Genomic DNA, 19483 nt, shown 5'->3' with positions numbered 1-19483 from the left:
CCACACACTCAATCATACACACACTCATATACTACGGACAATTTAGCCTACCCAATTCACCTGTACCGCATGTTTTTGGACTGTGGGGGAAACCGGAGCACCCGAAGGAAACCCATGGGAAGGCAGGGAGAACATACAAACTCCACACAGAAACGCTAACTAAGCCGAGGCTCAAACCAGCGAACTTCTTGTGGTGAGGCTACAGCACTATCTACTGTGCCTCTGCTTCGCCCCTGTTGCAAAGTCATATTTTCTAATTTAATTATTTTTCTTTGTATGTATAGACATGAACACATTTGTTTGTGGAGAAAGTAGCCGTTTATTAGTCCTAGTCATTTCTCTAATAGGCAACTGAAGCTTTAAAACAATAGCATATGAGATCAGGGCCCCATTTCAGAAAGGAGGTTGAGTGAAAACTCAGAGCATTTTAACCCTGAAATGAGAGAAACTCTGGTATTTGCGTATCAAAATGGCAAGTTTGTGAAATTCGAGAAAGCAGGTTAAGTCAAGCCTGTTTCTGAAAGAGAGGTAACTTGGTAACATACTCTGTGAACCTAACCTGGTCAGCAGGTTTTATTCTCTTAACTCTGTTTTGAGTTTCTGTCGGTCTCCTTTTCTTTTTTTTTAAAAATGAAGCAGTATTTCTCACTTAGCCTTACATATTCAGCAACCTATTTTTATGTGCATATTGGATAGGCTATGAGTGTTAAAAAAAAAACAGTTGATGGAAACATCATGATGCACATAACTTTTGAAATATAGGCATGAAAAAACATGCGCTAAATCTTCACCACATGTTCATTGTGTGCTGACATTGTCCTCTGAGGTGAAAGTCATTTATTAAACACAGAAAAGATTCATGTAGTTTTTCCTACCACAGTAAATTCTGTTTTTACTGTTGAGATTTGGCGCCAGTTAATCAGGAAGTGACGATTTTGTTCTTTTTGATTCATTAAATGGAAACGCTGCATTCATTCATTTTCTTTTTGGCTCAGTCCCTTTATTAATTGGGGGTCGTCACAGCGGAATGGACTGTGTACGTTTTGTTCATTTGTTTTCCATTTTTAAACGAAATAAAGGAAAGGAAAAAAATGGCATTTTTCTTTTGATTACGAGAAAACGAAAAAACGAGATTTTGGCTGGATTTTCGTTTTTTGGTTTAAGGTAGGAGAACGGATAAACGTCTTCAAAATTCCTTTTACACATGTAGGCGGTGCTGAAAAAATAGTGCCTAGTAGTTCCGATAAACAGATGAGCTCGCTGCATGTGCGTTGCGCTAATAATTATGGTGGCTTGAAAAGCCAACATACTGTTATCTCACTTAAACTTATTATTATTCTGCTTCTTCTTCTTTCTTCTGAGACTAATTTTAAAGTCTATCTCCTCCTAACCCTTTCAAGCTTCATACCTCAAACTTTCGTCAAACCTTCAAACTGGTCTGACTCGGGTTGCTATATCTTTTCCGACTAATCCGACTTTCGGTTTTCCGAAAAACGACCCGGAAAATTCCCAAAATTCCCATTGACTTAACATTGGGTCAAACTTTGTGACCTCATAACTCTGCATCAGACTGTCCTACAGACTTCTAACTGGGCTCATTTAACTCAGTCTAGCCAGCAGCCAATAACTGATGACCTTTAAACTTACTAGCCACTCCCTAGCAACCACTTTTGGCACCCTAGCAACTGTCCCATAGACTTCCATTGTAAAAGACTGCCATTGACTTAACATTGAGTCAACCTTTGTGAGCTCATAACTCTGCATCAGACTGTCCTACAGACTAGAGTCAGGCCCCATTCAACTCAGTCTAGTCAGCAGCCAATCACTGATGACCTTTAGACTTACTAGCCACTCCCTAGCAACCACTTATGGCAGCCTAGCAACTGTCCCGTAGACTTCCATTCAAAAGACTCTCATTGACTTAACATGGGATCAAACTTTGTGAGCTCATAACTCTGCATCAGACTGTCATACAGACTAATGGCTGAGCTCATTTAACTCAGTCTACCAAACTGCCAATAACTGATGAGCTTTTAACTTTCTAGCCACACCCCTAACTACCACATACTGCACCCTAGCAACTGTCCCGTAGACTTCCATTACAAAAGACTCCCATTGACTTAACATGGGATCAAACTTTGTGAGCTCATAACTCTGCATCAGACTGTCATAGAGACTAATGGCTGAGCTCATTTAACTCAGTCTAGCCAGCAGCCAATCACTGATGGTCTTTTAACTTTCTAGCCACACCCCTAACTACCACATACTGCACCCTAGCAACTGTCCTATAGAATGTAATTAGCTGTGCTATCAAATGCTTATAATTCTAACATGCTAATGACATGCCAATCATGCTAGCAACATGCTACTCATATGCTAATCATGCTAATGACATGCTAACTCATACTGGAAACATGCTAATGACATGCTAATTTGTACTAGAATCATGCTAGTAACATGCTAATTCAAACTAGACTCATGTTAATAACTGGCCTACATGCATATCTTTGCATAGCAGTGTCCTATTGACTTGGGGGATGGCTCATCTGACTCAGACAACCAATGAGCATCTCAATATGATAATGAAGCTCACAAGCCACGCCCCCAAATTGATTCCATAGACTTCCATTAAAATAGGCCAAGATGCATATCTTTGCATAGCAGTGTCATAGAGACATGGGGGTTGGTTCATTCGACTAAGACAACCAACCACATTCAAGTTCACTCTGTAACCTCGCCCATAGCAACAAAACAGAGTACCCTAGCAACCATTCATCAACAGCTATATCTCAGCATCAGAACATCGTAGAGACTTGGAGATTGGCTCGTTTGACTCATGCTAGCAAACGGAACTTCCTATATGCTACACATGCTAGCAGTGACTAGCTACATGCTAATATTGACTAGCCCAGTACTGTAACTTGCTAGAAATGCTTACTAAGTATAAATGTTTTATCAATTATGTATGTGAGGCTTGCCTAGTAACCAACCAGGGTACCCTAGCAACTGCCTAGCAACCACCCAAATTACCCTAGCAACCGCCTAGCAACCACCTAGCAACGGCCTAGTAATGCCTTAGTAAGGGCCTAGCGACCACTCAGGACACCCTAGCAACCGCCTAGCAACGCCTTAGCAACCACTCAGAATACCTTAGCAACCACCTAGCAACACCTTAGCAACCACCTAGCAACCACTTGGGACACCTTAGCAACCGCCTAGCAACACCTTAGCAACCACCTAGCAACCCCTCAGAACACCCTAGCAACTGCCTAGCAACGCCTTAGCAACCACCTAGCAACCACTCAGGACACCCTAGCAACCACCTAGCAACACCTTAGCAACCACCTAGCAACCACTCAAGACACCCTAGCAACCACCTAGCAACGCCTTAGTAACCACTCAGAACACCCTAGCAACCATCTAGCAACCACTTAGGACACCTTAGCAACCACCTAGCAACACCTTAGCAACCACCTAGCAACCACTCAGAACACCCTAGCAACCGCCTAGCAACACCTTAGCAACTACCTAGCAACCACTTAGGACACCCTAGCAACCGCCTAGCAACACCTTAGCAACCACTTAGGACACCCTAGCAAACGCCTAGCAACACCTTAGCAACCACCTAGCAACACCTTAGCAACCACCTAGCAACCACTCAGGACACCTTAGCAACCACCTAGCAACACCTTAGCAACCACCTAGCAACCACTCAGAACACCCTAGCAACCGCCTAGCAACACCTTAGCAACCACCTAGCAACCACTCAGGACACCCTAGCAACCACCTAGCAACACCTTAGCAACCACCTAGCAACCACTCAGGACACCCTAGCAACCACCTAGCAACGCCTTAGCAACCACTCAGAATACCCTAGCAACCACCTAGCAACCACTTAGGACACCTTAGCAACCACCTAGCAACACCTTAGCAACCACTCAGAACACCCTAGCAACCGCCTAGCAACACCTTAGCAACCACCTAGCAACCACTCAGAATACCCTAGCGACCACCTTGCAACACCTTAGTAACCACTTAGCAACTAGTCAGAACACCTTAGCAACTGCCTAGCACCACCTTAGCAACCACCTAGCAACCACTCAAAACACCCTAGCAACCGTCTAGCAACACCCTAGCAACCACCTAGCAACTAGTCAGACCACCTTAGCAACTGCCTTGCACCACCTTAGCAACCACCTAGCAACCACTTAAAACACCCTAGCAACCGCCTAGTAAAATGCTAATTCATGCTAGAATCATGCTAACAACATGCTAATTCATGCTAGAATCATGCTAGTAACATGCTAATTTATGCTAGATTTATGCTAACAACATGCTAATTCATGCTAGAATCATGCTAGTAACATGCTAATTCATGCTAGAATCATGCTAACAACATGCTAATTCATGCTAGAATTATCCTAGTAGCATGCTAATTCATGCTAGAATCATGCTAGTAACATGCTAATTCAACCACTTCAAACTTTCAGATTCGGCTTTTCAAGCCACCATAAAGTTTGTCCTCAAACTTTAATATCTAGTTTGACATTGCTCTTCTTGAGAAAGTGCTACAGCGGGCCCTGCTTATTTCACATATAAGGTTGGTGATAAGTAATTTTTTTATTTATTTTTTGCACATTATTTTGACAGTAAATAAGGCACCCAGTATTTCTGATGCACAGTCTCTTTTATGGCTACACTAATGAATTAGAGGACACAATCTCAAACAAAACTTGAAGCTTGTTTACATTATCTAAAGTCATTTCTCACAGGTTGTAAAGCTTATATATTTTCGTTTTAATATGCAAATAATTTTCTTTAATTTGTTATAGGCCTATTGTCCCTCATTGCATAAAATAATCAGCCTTTGTATTTAATATTTGTAAATTGTCCATCCAGTTTGACGCAAGCTAAACAACATTTTGGCCTGTTTTGCTTATTAAATGAGTGATTTTCACGGAGAAACAAATCATCCATTCACACAGTTTTGTATAGGACCTGTGTGAACAAAAATATACACTTCATCGTAGCCTATAGGAAAATGTATCTGTTTAGAAACAATTTTGTTTGGTATAATTAAAAATATTAAAAATACAATAAAAATAAAAAGGAAGAATAACATTTGAAGTGCTTCAAAATAATATTCACAATACGCTGCATGCAGCGCCAAAACACAAACTGTTTTTTAGTTTAATAAAATATTAATATGAAATTAAAATGAAATATTCATACTTCCATAACCTGTATTATAACTGTATTTATCTAAATGACAAATCATCCGTTCACTTTTAATCAAGAGTGTGCCAGAACAGCCTTTACAGACTCTTCTAAAAATGAGAATATTTACAGATTACCTCGGAATAAGAACTCGGTCTGTGAAGGATGCAGAACACAGAAACTCGTTGAGAATGGAGATGCATGTTAGATGTTTTATATCCCTTTAGATATTGTAAATAAGCAACAAGTTTTTATTGAGATTGTGTCATGTCTTTTCTTTGACATGCTCCGAAAAGGCGCTTCTATTTAGCCTGTAGCCTAAATAATAGTTTAGATTTTATAACATATAATGTTCCATTACTTTAAATGTATAATGTTTTTTAATATTTATGGATTATATAAAATATATAGTTTATATAAATGCGCTTTGATCATTCAAGGATCATAATGCGTTGCATATTCTTCTTATTCTTCATTAGGCTTGATCCGTAAATTGTGTATTTTATAAACTGATCGTTTATAAGGACTAAGCTATTAATAACTGTAATTCCTCGCATGGAAAAGTCTTGATGAAAGAAATAAAGAGAACTTAATTCGGCATAGGCATATAGTGTGCTTATTTCTGCGCGCTTTACCGAATTACCTTTTTTTATTATTTTATGCAGTAAATGCATCTGGCAGCACCGAAAAGAACAAATGTCAAGTTATTAGCGCAGCGCACAGACAGCTAGCTCGTCTGTTAGTCTGAACCAGGGCTTTTCAAACTATTCATTGCACATCCACCGATCCTATTGTATTTTATTTAGGATAAACCACTTATTTAAAATATTCCGCAGCCTGTATATATATGTATATGTGTGTGTATGTGTATATATATATATATATATATATATATATATATATATATATATATATATATATATATATATATATAATGCCACAATAATAACAGCAACAAATAACAAAAAAATAAGACAGACCTACTTTGGTGTTGCATTAAAATCTTAAAGAGCGTTTTCACGGGTTGCCTGCATACTCTCCAATACACCACTGAATTATAATGTCATAATATTTAATAATTATGTTTAAGATAAACACCTGACCTCCATTTAATAAATACTTATTTGCCATATTCTGTAAATTTGAAGTTTAAAGTTTAAGTTAAATAATTTAAGTAAATAACTAAGTAAATAATAATATTAATAATGATAATATTATAATAATAATAAAAATAATAATAATAAATTATTATTTTATACAGAGTATTATTTAGGCCTACAATAGCCCTGAAACAATCATGTAAACCAGTTGCTGCTCGGAAATGGCTATCTTTGCTCAGCATCAGGTGCACAGCAGCAAGAAGCTTGGCAGTGAACTATGACCTTATTTTAATGGCAAACGTCTAAGGGTGCTTTCACACCTACACTTTTGTTTCGGATAGTGTCTCGGTTCGATTGGCATATGTGAACAGGGCAATCGTGCTCTGTTCCGCGCCAAAGTAATCGCTCCGAGATCGCTTGAATGAGGTGGTCTCGGCTCGATTGAAACGAACCCTGGAGCGGTTCGATTGCAGTGAGAAAGCGATCCGATCCGAGCGCGATTATATCACAGTGTTTTATGAATATGTAATAGGCTTACAGATATATGAAGAGAGAATTATGAGTAGGGCGGGAAGTTTCGCGAGTCTCCGGATGCCCGCAAACGAGTGAAGATCTCCCGGTAATCTCGCGTCTCTCTCCCAGTCCTCAAATAGGCATCGTCGCGCACCCTTCTCACCCCTCCCCACCGTGTCTCTCCTCAGACACGTCACGCGCGCGCACCCTGTCAATCACCACCAAACCACCACCTCTCCTGACAGCTTAGCGCAAAATAAACCCTGACACTCTGACCAATGTGAGGAGAGTTTACTCGCACGTGACATGTTTTAGCTCTTTTGGTCCGATTAGAAACTTTGCAGTGTGAAAGCGAACCGCTCCAAGAGCAAAGAGCAACAATGTAACATTTGTAATCTCTGTTTCGGAACAACTGAATCGATTCACAGGTGTGAAAGCACCCTAAGAATACTGCTAATTTATGTTTTTATTTAGTTTATACATACGCAATGAATGTAAGCCTGCCAACTGTGTGTGGTTCAAATGATAGAATATGTAAACTTAGTTTATATATAGGCTAATTAATAATAAATAAAAGTCTGCGTGTAAGGCTTTTATTTTGAGGGCGAACGTAAAAATGGGCGTTTCAGCACCGTCTACATGTGTAAAATTAATTTTAAAGTCGCTTATCCGTTTTCCTACCCTAAACCAAAAAAATGAAAATCCAGCCATAATTTCGTTTTTTCGTTTTCTCGTGAGCAAAAGAAAATGGGAAAACGGCCGTTTTCTCCATTTCCTTTATTCCGTTTGAAAATGGAAAACAAATGAACAAAACGTACACGGACCATACACTGACCGTTTTTGTTTTCTGGTGATTTTATTTTTTGCTATTCAAAATAAAAAATCTAATCATTTTTGAATTTTGTTTTTTCGTTTTTCACCACGAAAAAGAAAAATGAGCCGTTTTTTCATTTTCGTTTTAAAAACGCCAGAAGGTTATGAGTAGGCCCACATCAAATCTGTGTGCACAGAAATCCGCAGAATTTTAGCCCATCATTGAGTCTATTTATTTACTTGTATAAATGTGTGTACATTTATTTATTTTTCAGTTTTTTTAATTAATTTCAGTAATATTATTAACTAATATGAAAATGTTTATTTAATTTATCTACAATACAGTGTGTAAAGTAATATTTTCTGTCTTTTAGTAGAGATATTATAGAAGAGACTTGCTTTGTTTACCAAACAAGTGGATCTAGATAGATTTGCTTTGTAAAAAGCTTTTAATTAAGATACTCCCAAAATAAAACCACATAAATGCGCAGTTTTTATTTATTTATTTATTTTTTATACTAAATTCTCAGAAGAAATAGCAAAAAAGGTCAAGATTCTGTTTGGCCCTAGTTATGAGGTAAAATCTGAAAGAAAAGAGAAACCGGTGTGTAAATTAAAAATAATCACTTCATGGACTCAAGCAGTCAGGCAGGAACTAAAAGATAAACTTACGTAAAGTACGCCAGCACCTTTACTGAACAAATTCCTGTTTGTGCATTAAAAAAGGTTGGCTATAAGAGATTCTATGATGATGAAAATGTGTGTGAATGCACAAACCAGCAGGCTGAGCACGTCTAAAATGTTGTTTTGGTCATTCTAAAACACCTGGGGCCTGTTTCAGAAAGGAGGTTAAGTGAAAACTCAGAGTATTTTAACCCTGAAATGAGAGAAACTCTGGGTTTTCCGTTCCAAAATGGCAGGTTTGTTAAACTCGAGCAAGCAGGGTAAGTCAAGCCTGTTTCTGAAAGAGAGGTAACTTTAACTCAGAGTCAGTTACTGTGGTAACTTACTCTGTGAACCTAACCTGGTCAGAAACAGGTTTTATCCTCTAAACTCAGAGTTTCTGTTGGTCTCCTCCCCTTTTTTTAAAGACGAAGCGGTAATTCTAATTCTCTAAAACACTTTTATTGAACAAATTACAGTATGTACATTAAAAAAGGTAATCATTTGATGATGAAAATGTGTGTGAATGGACAAACCAGCAGGGTGAGCACACTGTAACACGTCTTAAATGTTGTTTTAGTCATTTTAAAATGCCTTAACTGATTCAGTATTAGTATATATTATTAATTACCTCCAAGCATCTGAAGCGTGTCAAGAGTCTCTGCGTCTCATGGCTTCAAACGCCCCCACGTGTTCACTGTATGTCAGCATTGTCTTCTGAGGCGCAAGTACTTTTATTAAATAAAGAAATAAGTAACGCAGCTTCTTTTACCACAGTAAATTCTGTTTTAACTGTTGACATTTGGGATTTTGTTCTCTTTGACTCGTTGGATGGAAACGCTGCTTTATTAGCATTTTTTTTTACAATATTCCAGTTTGCACATAAATTTGTGTAATATATTTGGATGAAAACATAGACATTGCCTACCTTTTAGTCACACACAGAACAATAAATAATTATCTTAAATTCACTGACCTTCGACATGTACTATATATATATGTACTATATCAACCTCTTTCACTTGATCAGTAAAAAGGCAGACACAAGTGCACTGTTAAATCTATTAAAACTGATAAACGTGTATAAAAGTTTAGAAAAAAATTATAAACATCACACATTACATTACTTATTTTACTATACATAAATATTTAAATATTTTAAATGTAAAATTTCGCATTTACCTGAGCAGCTGTTTTCCCTGGCTAACTGTCTCTGTTTCACTGATGGTTGCTTCTTTTTAAATAAATATGCTCATATTTGCTATAACTTTGCATGAGTACATCAAATTCAGCTGGAGAAAGAAATGGTGATCTCTTTTTTTTTAAATGTTGCCTTGGTCACTCGTAATATCTGCGCTCCATTAATAATGCCTTTTTATAGTCACGGTGTGCGCGCTTAACTCTGAGTTGGTCTACTCAAAGTTGATTGACCTAACTCAGATCAGCTGTTCTGAAACCGAAAACTCTAGAGTTTTTAATCTCTCGGTAAATCAACTCAGAGTTCTAGTTTAAACTCCGAGTTGTTTGAACCTCCTTACTGAAACAGGCCCCTGAACCATTTCAGTATTCATGTCATTATATTATTAATGATCTCCAGAGCGTCTGGAGTGTGTCAAGAGTGTCTGTTCTCTGCATCTCATGGCTTCAAACGCCACCACATGTTCATTGTCCTCTGAGGGGAAAGTCATTTATTAAATAAGCAAAAGATTCATGTAACAATTTCTACCGTAATAAATTCTGTTTTTACTGTTGATACTTGGAACCAGTTAATCAGGATGTGACGATTTTGTTCTCTTTGATTCATTGGATGGAAACGCTGATTTATTTGTGTATTTTTCATACAATATTCCAGTTTTGCAAATAAATTTAGTTCTCATTTTTGGATGGAAGCACAGCTATTACCAACATCTCAGTCTCACAAAGAACAGTACGTCACGTATGCGAATGGCTTGGCCTTTAATGAATAATTAGCTTAAAATTACAGACCTTCGACAGGGACATGTACTGTATCTATGAAAGCCCGCTCACATTCTTCGGTCCATGGAATCGGATTCTTTATGGCTTTAGCCATGTCTTCTAAAGACATTCCTCTCAGACTTCCCTCACATAAATTGGGACCCAACTTCATTGGACCATTTCCCATAATCAAGGTGCTCAGTCTAGTGTTGGTTCAACTCAAATTAAGTCTAAGTTTAAAAACATTCATCCAGTCTTTTTTTTCAGGTGTCTAAGATCAAACCCATGCTTCTCTCCCCACTGCACTCCATAACCTCTGCTCCTCTGCCTCCCAGACTGGTTGAGGGTGCACTCACATACACAGTGCACTGGCCCCTGCATGTGAGGAGGAGAGGTAGGGAGGTTATCAGTATCGGGTAGACTGGAAAGGTTATGGTCCACAGGAAAGATGTTGGATTCCGGCTCTGGATATTCTGGACCGCTCTCTCATTGATCAGTTTCATTAGTTCCATAGTGAGTCTTAAGGGAATGCCAGGGGCCGTTCTTGAGAGAGGGGGTACTGTCACCGTACCTCACGCTTTTGCTCTCTTCTCCTGTTCTGGGTTACAGATTATCTCATGTCATCTGCTTTTATTTGCAGTCACAGAAGCTCTCGTTTCCCTTTTTTCCTGTTTATACCACATCATTCCCTTCATGTTTGTCAGTATGTTATTGATAATTTGTGTGCATATTATTTTGGTACTCACCCTGTATTTGTGTCCAGGACCGCTAGTGAGTGAGTGTCTGGTTGTTTTTTCCCATGAAACTTTATCAGCGCTCACCCGACCGGGTGTTTACTTTGATTGTTGCTTTTTCCGGTTCTCACTCCTTAATAAACCCTTGTTGTTTTTCTGCATTTAATTCAGTTTTTTTTTTTGGTTTTTGTTTTTTTACTTATGACACAAGAATTTTCTTTCTCATTTGTGTTTACATGTCTTTAGATTTTGGCAAGATGTCTAGCTTTTGAGGCTCTTTTGGTCTACTTCAGACAGGTCCTATTTAGGTAATTTCTTGATTGAGAACGTGTGGTAGTTATCAGGTCTGGGTGTGGCTAGAGAACTTGAACCCGGTGTGATAAATAAAGTTATGTTTAATGGGGAAAAACATTTTCACACAAGTCTGTGTAGTTCAGTGTTTTGTCTTCCTTTTAAGAATAAAATTCTTCATTTAAAAACTGCACAATGCATTTAGTTATGTTATCTTTGTCTAATATTTACATTTGTTTGATGATCTGAAACAGTTAAGTGTTAATATTCTGCATTGCATTCGTTACATGCAGATTACTAAACCAGAGAACATTTGTCATCTAAAGGTGCAGGTTTAAGGCTTTATGCAGATGTTATGCAGATATGTCTCATGTCTGTGGGGCAAATATTCTCAGAGATTCAGCTGCTTTTTTTTCTGACAGGTTTACCAGTCAGGCACAGAATGAAAAAGCATTCCCTATCTGCTTTACAAGTTTTTCAAAAACATGTTGTTTTGTGTGATTACGAATATATACAAATAGAAACTGGCCGTTTACAGCTTTCTAATTTATGTCTCATCAATATGACCAAAATGCTCTGGGATTAATCATATAAGTATCCGCTTAAATGTGTTTGTGTGTAATGGACACTAGGAGGTTAATATGACAAGATCAATCTAAATATGATCTGCTGTTTTTACATTTAATGTGCATCAAAATTAAAGTTTTCACTTCCTTTTCACTGAGAGTTTTAATGATTTACTAAAAGCTGAACTTTTTTTTTATTATTTCAGACCTAGTTAAAGAGTATGAGAGGAGTAAAGAGGAGGAACATCATGTCAAAATTGAAGACAAAACTCATTTAGAGACTGATGATATTTTAAAAATGAGAGACAAGCGTTGTTTTACCTGCAATCAGTGTGGGAAGAGTTTGGCAAACAAAAGCAAACTAAAGATCCACATGAGGATCCACAATAGGGAGAAACTATTCACATGCACTCAGTGTGGGAAGAATTTCAACCAATCATCAAACCTTAATCAACACATGAGGATCCACACTGGGGAGAAGCTATTCACATGCACCCAGTGTGGGAAGAGTTTCAGCAACTCAGCAAACCTTAATCAACACATGAGGATTCACACTGGAGAGAAACCATTCACATGTACTCAGTGTGGGAAGAGTTTCAGCCAATCATCAAACCTTAATCATCACATGAGGATCCACACTGGAGAGAAACCATTCACATGCAGTCAGTGTGGGAAGAGTTTCAGCCAATCTTCATCCCTTAATCTACACATGAGGATACACACTGGAGAGAAACCATTCACATGTACTCAGTGTGGTAAGAGTTTCAGCCAATCATCAATCCTTAATATACACATGAGGAACCACACTGGAGAGAAACCATTCACATGCCTTCAGTGTGGGAAGAGTTTTAGCCAATCAACATACCTTAATCAACACATGAGGATCCACACTGGGGAGAACCTATTCACATGCACCCAGTGTGGGAAGAGTTTCAGCAACTCAGCAAACCTTAATCTACACATGAGGATTCACACTGGAGAGAAACCATTCACATGTACTCAGTGTGGGAAGAGTTTCAGCCAATCATCAAACCTTAATATACACATGAGGATTCACACTGGAGAGAAACCATTCACATGCAGTCAGTGTGGGAAGAGTTTCAGCCAATCACCATACCTTAATCATCACATGAGGATCCACACTGGAGAGAAACCATTCACATGCAGTCAGTGTGGGAAGAGTTTCAGCCAATCATCATCCCTTAATCTACACATGAGGATCCACACTGGAGAGAAACCATTCACATGTACTCAGTGTGGTAAGAGTTTCAGCCAATCATCAAACCTTAATATACACATGAGGAACCACACTGGAGAGAAACCATTCACATGCCTTCAGTGTGGGAAGAGTTTTAGCCGATCATCATCCCTTAATCGACACATGATGATCCACACTGGAGAGAAAGAGTTTATGTGCTTGAAGTGTGAGAATACTTTTATTACAGCTGCAGAATTGAAACGCCACCAGAGGGTTCACACTGGAGAAAAACCGTACAAGTGTTCACAGTGCAGTAAGAGGTTTGCTCGCTCAGGAACCCTGAAAACACATGAGAGGATTCACACTGGAGAGAAACTGTAGACATGATCAGTGTGTACAAAGTTTCACTTAATCAGGGCAGCTTAAGAAACACATGGGATGGTTTTTGGTAAGGCGCCGACACGTGTAGCAGCATAGAAAGAGCGCTTCCATACACACTGCTATTAATCCTCCTTTTTACATCATATATAATAACCTAAATCATATTTAAATGACATGGAGGAGGGACAAAAACAAAAAGCCTAGGACAAAACAACCAGTAAATCCTGAAAAAAATGAGAAATCAACAGATGAAAAATCCAAGACGGACTGGATAGCTGATAGCCTGTCACCTATCATTGCAGCAATATTTACAGACATCAAAGCTTTCCAGAAGAATATTAAATCTGATTTAACCGCCTTCCAAGATTCTCTCGCAAAAGATGTGAAAATGGAATTAAGTAACTGTAAACAAGAAGTCAATCAACAACTGGATGACCTTATCACGGACCTAAATGCAACGACAGAAAAGGTCAACGAAGTGGAGCAGCGAGTTGGAGAATTTTGGATGAGAACATTGCAGAGATGAAAGAAATGCTCAATCAATCCATTCAAATACAAGAAAATTTAAAAGAGAAACTGTGAGATATAGAAAAACGCTCCCGTAGAAATAATAATCAGATTTTTGGAATCCCGGAAGTAAGCATTCTGAATGAAAAGGGAATTAAGTTCTAAACACCACCGCCGGCAAGACTTAAAATCTTTTTGGAAAACAAAGGACCTGGTCCTCCGCTTTGCATGGAGAAAAAAAGTAATACACTGAAATAAAAAAAGAATTTTCTTTGACCAAGACTACCCACCTGAGATCCAACAGAAAAGACGGGCTTTTGCTCCGATAAGAAAAATTCTGAATGAAAAGGGGATTAAGTTCCAAACACCGAATCTTTCTGGAAAACAGGGCGGTCATGTACAATTTGATGATGGAGGCATCAAGAGAAAGTCCGAAAGAAAAAGGACTGATAAACAGCGAAGAAGAAACTATTATAGGAATCCCTGGGAAAGAGAAACAAAGACCTTGGCAAAAGGTTGGAGTGACATGGAAGAAAAGTAAGGAAAAACATCAAGCGAAGATCCGGGAAAAACTATGTGAATTTCAAAGGGACAACACTATCTTTGTTTGGAAGAAGGGTAAAACCTGGCAGATCCTAACAAAGAACTCTGAGAGACTGGTAAAACTTCTTGACTTGATTCACCGATAATGGACCAAGGTTATAATAGTTTTGGATTTTTCATTAGTTTTAGTTTCTATTTCGTTTTGACTTTTTATTTTTAAATTTAGTTAGTTTTAATTAGTTTTAGAGGCAGATTTCTTAGTTTTTATTAGTTTCTATATTTTAAAAATGTCTTTTTATTAGTTTCAGTATTAGTTTCAGTTTTTTTTTTAAATGAGGATATTTGTTAGATGCAAAATTCTAAATCAACAATATAAATATTGTATAATAAAAACTCAATCACACATTTTTTGAAACATGTATTCAAAGAATATGAACACTATCATCCACCACAACCATCTACCCATCCTCAAGTTAGACACACAGTAGTGATGGACAGGGCCAGGGGCCCATCCGCACTTAGATTTTGCCTACTTTTCATCACCAGAAAGACAAGTGGGAATTATTGATAAGTGTGTGTATTATAGAGGACTCAGATTCCTAGAACTGGATTGGAGAGGTGTTATCCAAATCATGTGCAGTATAAGTTTGTAGAAGTTATATATTAAAATACCCTAAATATACATTTTAATACTGCTTCAGTGAACTTGAACAAGTATAATAAAATCCATTAATTTCCCCTAGTTGTATTAGTATTTTTTTCTTTCAAATTAAATGCTTTAAAAATAAGTTAAATCTTTGTAGAATAGAAATATATGTACTGTATATCAATTATTTAAAAAATGTGGGCAATACATTATAGATACATTTTTTTTAATCAAATATTATATTAATCTTATTTTTTAATTCAACTATAGGGTGCGGCTATAGTGGGCCTTCAAGACATTGTGCCCAATGGGCTCTGAATTATTAATCCGGGCCTGCTGATGGGTAATTCAGATTTTTAACTTGGATGTTAGGACTCAACATTATGTAGTCAGCAATAGTAATTTAAGTCAATTAAAATGATCAGAAAAGTCTTACAGTAAAGTTTTGCAACCCATCTGAATCATGATTCACTCATTTAAATTCCATTATGATTGTCTGCTATGAAATAAACTTGCGTTTTTTCACCAGATCTTCTCATTTAAGCCTTAGTTTACCCGTGCTTCAGTTCTTCCAGTTCAGTTCAGTGGTTCAGTTCAGTCACACAGCAGGCTGAGGGCTGTACTGTTTTTGTTTGGTTCACTGAATCACGCATGCGCAGTATTAACGGTTCACCGCTTCTCAATGTAAAGTTGCTGTTCTAATAACTGAATGAGAGTATATATTGGCTTATTTAGAGTCAGAGGGGTATTAGACTTGTTATAAAGTAAGTAGTTGGTGGATAAGTTCTTACTGGAGACGCGAATCGTTTCAAATGATTTAGTTCGATTTAGTGAACTAGTTCAACTGGTTCAGTTAGAAGATCCGGTTAAAAAGATTTGTTCGCGATCGCGATACAGAAATAAAACCCATTATTGGGCATAAACGTGTTAAAGTAATACTTTTAATTCTCTTTATTTAATGCTGTCAACGTGCTGCTGTCATGTCCACTCATTGCTTTTGTCGCGGGAGCAACAGCGAGGATGACTGTAGGAGAGCCGGCTCGATCTGGCCAATGGCAGCAGGAGACACTGAGGTGCGGAAGGATCAAACACAAACACCTGCAGCGCGGAATATATTTACTTCTAAAAGGCTTACAGTAAGATTATGTATTAAATACATTTACAAACACGAAAACTAGGTTTTTGCTATCATTTTAGTTCGTTTCAGTTAGTTTTGTATCTACACAACACAGTTTCAGTTAGTTCTAGTTTTTAAAAGAACTCGTTTTTATTTTTATTACAGTTAACGACAATTATTTTACATTTTAGTTTTAATTTTTTCGTTTTCGTTAACTATAATAACCTTGTAATGGACATTTAAATAGTTTAAAGGAAGAATGGTATTTAAACAGTCTGACCAACGACACAAGATGAATAAATAAAGCACACCAAGACTCAAGCCATTGATTAACATACTGGTAGGAAGACATAAAAGGATTCGAATTTATACACTTAAAATCCCTTGCTATAATTAGTATAAATATTAATTTGAAAACCTAGCCAGAAATACAAGAATATTCCCAGACATGGGAGCTGAATATATTCGTTAACATTTTTTGTGCAATAGGCACAGCAAGGAGAGGCCCTTTAGAGAAGGAAGACTTTCCCCTCACGTTAAGAAGTTATTTAAGACTTTAAGGGTTGAAGACCGTTTTCGTTATTTTTTGTATGTGTTCAAGATTTTCTTGTTTGTGTTTTTCATGTTCCGGTCACAGTGATCTTCGCAATAACATCTGATTATAGTATATGCAAAAACAGAAATATAGAGTAATTACTTTCAATATTAATGGGTTAGTAAATCCGATTAAAAGAAGCAAACTAATGGCTAAAATAAAAAGAGAAAAGCAACAGATAATCTTCTGGCAAGAGAAACATCTTTCTGATACAGAACATAAGAAATTAGAAAAAAAATGGGATTTAAGGTTTTCTTTTTATTTTATTATCTTTCTCATATAATAATGGTCGTAAATAAGGAGTAATGACATTAATCTTAAATAAAATCTAATTTCAGTTAATTTCTGAAATAACTGATAAAGAAGGATGAAGGAACTATCGACCAAAAAGTTGCGTTAGTTAATATATTTAGACCTCCTGAAAAAGACAAAGCATTTCTCAAAAAAAAAAAAAAAAAAAGTATTATAGCTAAGGAGGTGTCAGGTATGTTGATCTGTGGGGGAGACTGGAATGTACAACTTCAGCCTAAATTGGACTCGTCCTCTAATAAGCAAATTAGTCAGAAAACTAAACAAATAAAATATCTGATGAAAGAATTAGGCTTAATAGATGTTTGGAGAGACATATACCCTCTTAAAAAATAATGTACTTTCTTTTCTACCGCCCACATGTATCATTCTAGAATTTATCTTTTTACTTTAGGTCTGATCAACATAAAATAAAAGACTGTAAAATAGGAACAAAGGACATCTCAGACCAAGCAGGAGCTTATTTAACAGTGTACCTGGACAATAAACCCAAAAAGACATTTTGGCGATTTAACCCTTATCATTTGAATGATTTAACATGTGTAGAATATGTTAAAAAAGAACTATTAGAATATTTAAAACAATGATAATGGAGAGGGGTCACCTAGTATCCTATAGGACGCAGCTAAAGCTGTTATGCGAGGTAAACTTAAAATGTGGGGATCAAGGAAAATAAACTGCATTACATGAATAATCTAAATATACAACTTAAAGAATTAGTTACTAAATATGTAATGTAATGTTATGTGTATTTATATAGCGCATTTATTGTGTATGGCCACACACCCAAAGCGCTTCACAATCATGAGGGGGGGTCTCCACACCACCACCAGTGTGCAGCATCCACTTGGATGATGCGACGGCAGCCACAGGACAACGGCGCCAGTGAGCTCACCACACACCAGCTATTGGTGGAGTGGAGAGACAGTGATAGAGCCAATTTGGTGGAAGGGGATGATTGGGAAGCCATGATTCAATGACTGTAAAAAAAATATGGACGACGCGACAGCCCCTTTTCCCATTGAACGCCTTGAGGGCAAAACGCCTGTTTGACGGGCACAAATTGTCGCAAAAGACTGCTGAAATTGGAGCCTGGACATGCACAGAAGGACTGTCTGATGCTGCGTTCACACCAGACGCGGAACACGCGTCAAACGCGAGTGATTTACATGTTAAGTCAATGCATACCCGCGAATACACATCCTGCGGCACGATACGCGTGAATGTCACGGCGCGAATGATGAGAATTGCATGGCGCGAATGGCGTGGCACAAATTGAGTGTTTTGCGCTTTTGACGTGAATCACTCGAGTTCGAAAATCTAAACTTCAGCGGGCATTCGCGCCGCGTTAACCAATCAGGAGCTTGCTCTTGTGGGGGCGTGATTGTAACGTATCACCTGTTGTCGGTGTCCCAGGGGAAATCCCCCAGCAGACACCGACAAGAAGTTCATCAAACTGGGCTGGGCTCAGTCAGAAGCACTGCTGAAAACTTCCATCAGCCAGGTTCAGTTTCTGGAGGAGTCTATGAGCTTAAAGAGCTGGATGCACCTCTGAAAGGATGTAGTGGACTCAGACACAGCCCTAAACGTATTGATGCCGTTTATCATCCTTCATTAAGCACATAAACACTGTTATTTTCTTCATAAAATCCATGTTAGCCCTTTAGCTATGAAGCTAGAGTCACGGGGCAGACAGAAGCCCTGCCCTTCACACGAATCTGTGTCTGTTCTGAAGTGAATTTGACACGCGAATGAAGCGAGTAACCTCAAATGTTCACGCAGCTATTTACGCGCGATTTATCCGCGCGTTCCGTGTCTGGTGTGAACACAGCATGATGGAGCCAGAGGAGGAGCCGCGAAAATGAGCGGAATCGAGCTTCCAACCAAACGCTTTATGTAAAATCAACCACGCCCCCCGAACTGCTCATTTGACTGCCGGTAACTGCACTATAACAGTCATTTGACTGCCGGTAACTGCACTATAACAAAGGCTAGCTGATGTAAATAGAAGCACTTACATTTAAAAACACAGAATAATATGCGGTTTAAAAACGCTGTGATGTAAGCTGTTAAACTTTAATAAAAGCAATACATGCTGGACTGCAGAAATAAACGATCTTTTATACACTAGCTTGAACATGAGCACAAATAATATATTCTCTTATAACAGGGTTGTTGGTATTTGTTATCTTCATAGGGGTGGAAATAACACTTGTAAAATATGAACAATAACATATAAACAACACGTACATTTTAAAAATGGTTTTTTATTTTTAATTAGCCATCAACAGAACCCAAAATATAGCCTACACACAGATTTACCAGGCAGGAACA

At 37.9% G+C, this 19483-nt stretch overlaps 1 protein-coding gene across 1 annotated transcript in view; it reads left to right on the top strand.

Annotated features, from left to right (window-relative positions):
* LOC103910593 (uncharacterized) overlaps positions 1-19278 on the top strand; it is a 28851-nt gene extending 9573 nt beyond the window's left edge. Inside the window, exon 3 of the mRNA XM_087248714.2 lies at positions 12060-19278. Coding sequence (XP_087104840.1) covers positions 12060-13432 — 1373 coding nt within the window. The 3' untranslated portion in view covers positions 13433-19278. The remainder of the gene's footprint in view (positions 1-12059) is intronic.
* Positions 19279-19483: the final 205 nt, after the last annotated feature.

Source organism: Danio rerio, chromosome 4 (assembly GCF_052040795.2).
Source record: "Danio rerio strain M-AB ecotype USA chromosome 4, GRCz13ab, whole genome shotgun sequence".
Classification (NCBI taxonomy): Eukaryota; Metazoa; Chordata; class Actinopteri; order Cypriniformes; family Danionidae; genus Danio; species Danio rerio.
The sequence above is the reverse complement of the archived record's forward strand: the minus strand, read 5'-3'. Positions and strand labels throughout refer to the sequence as shown.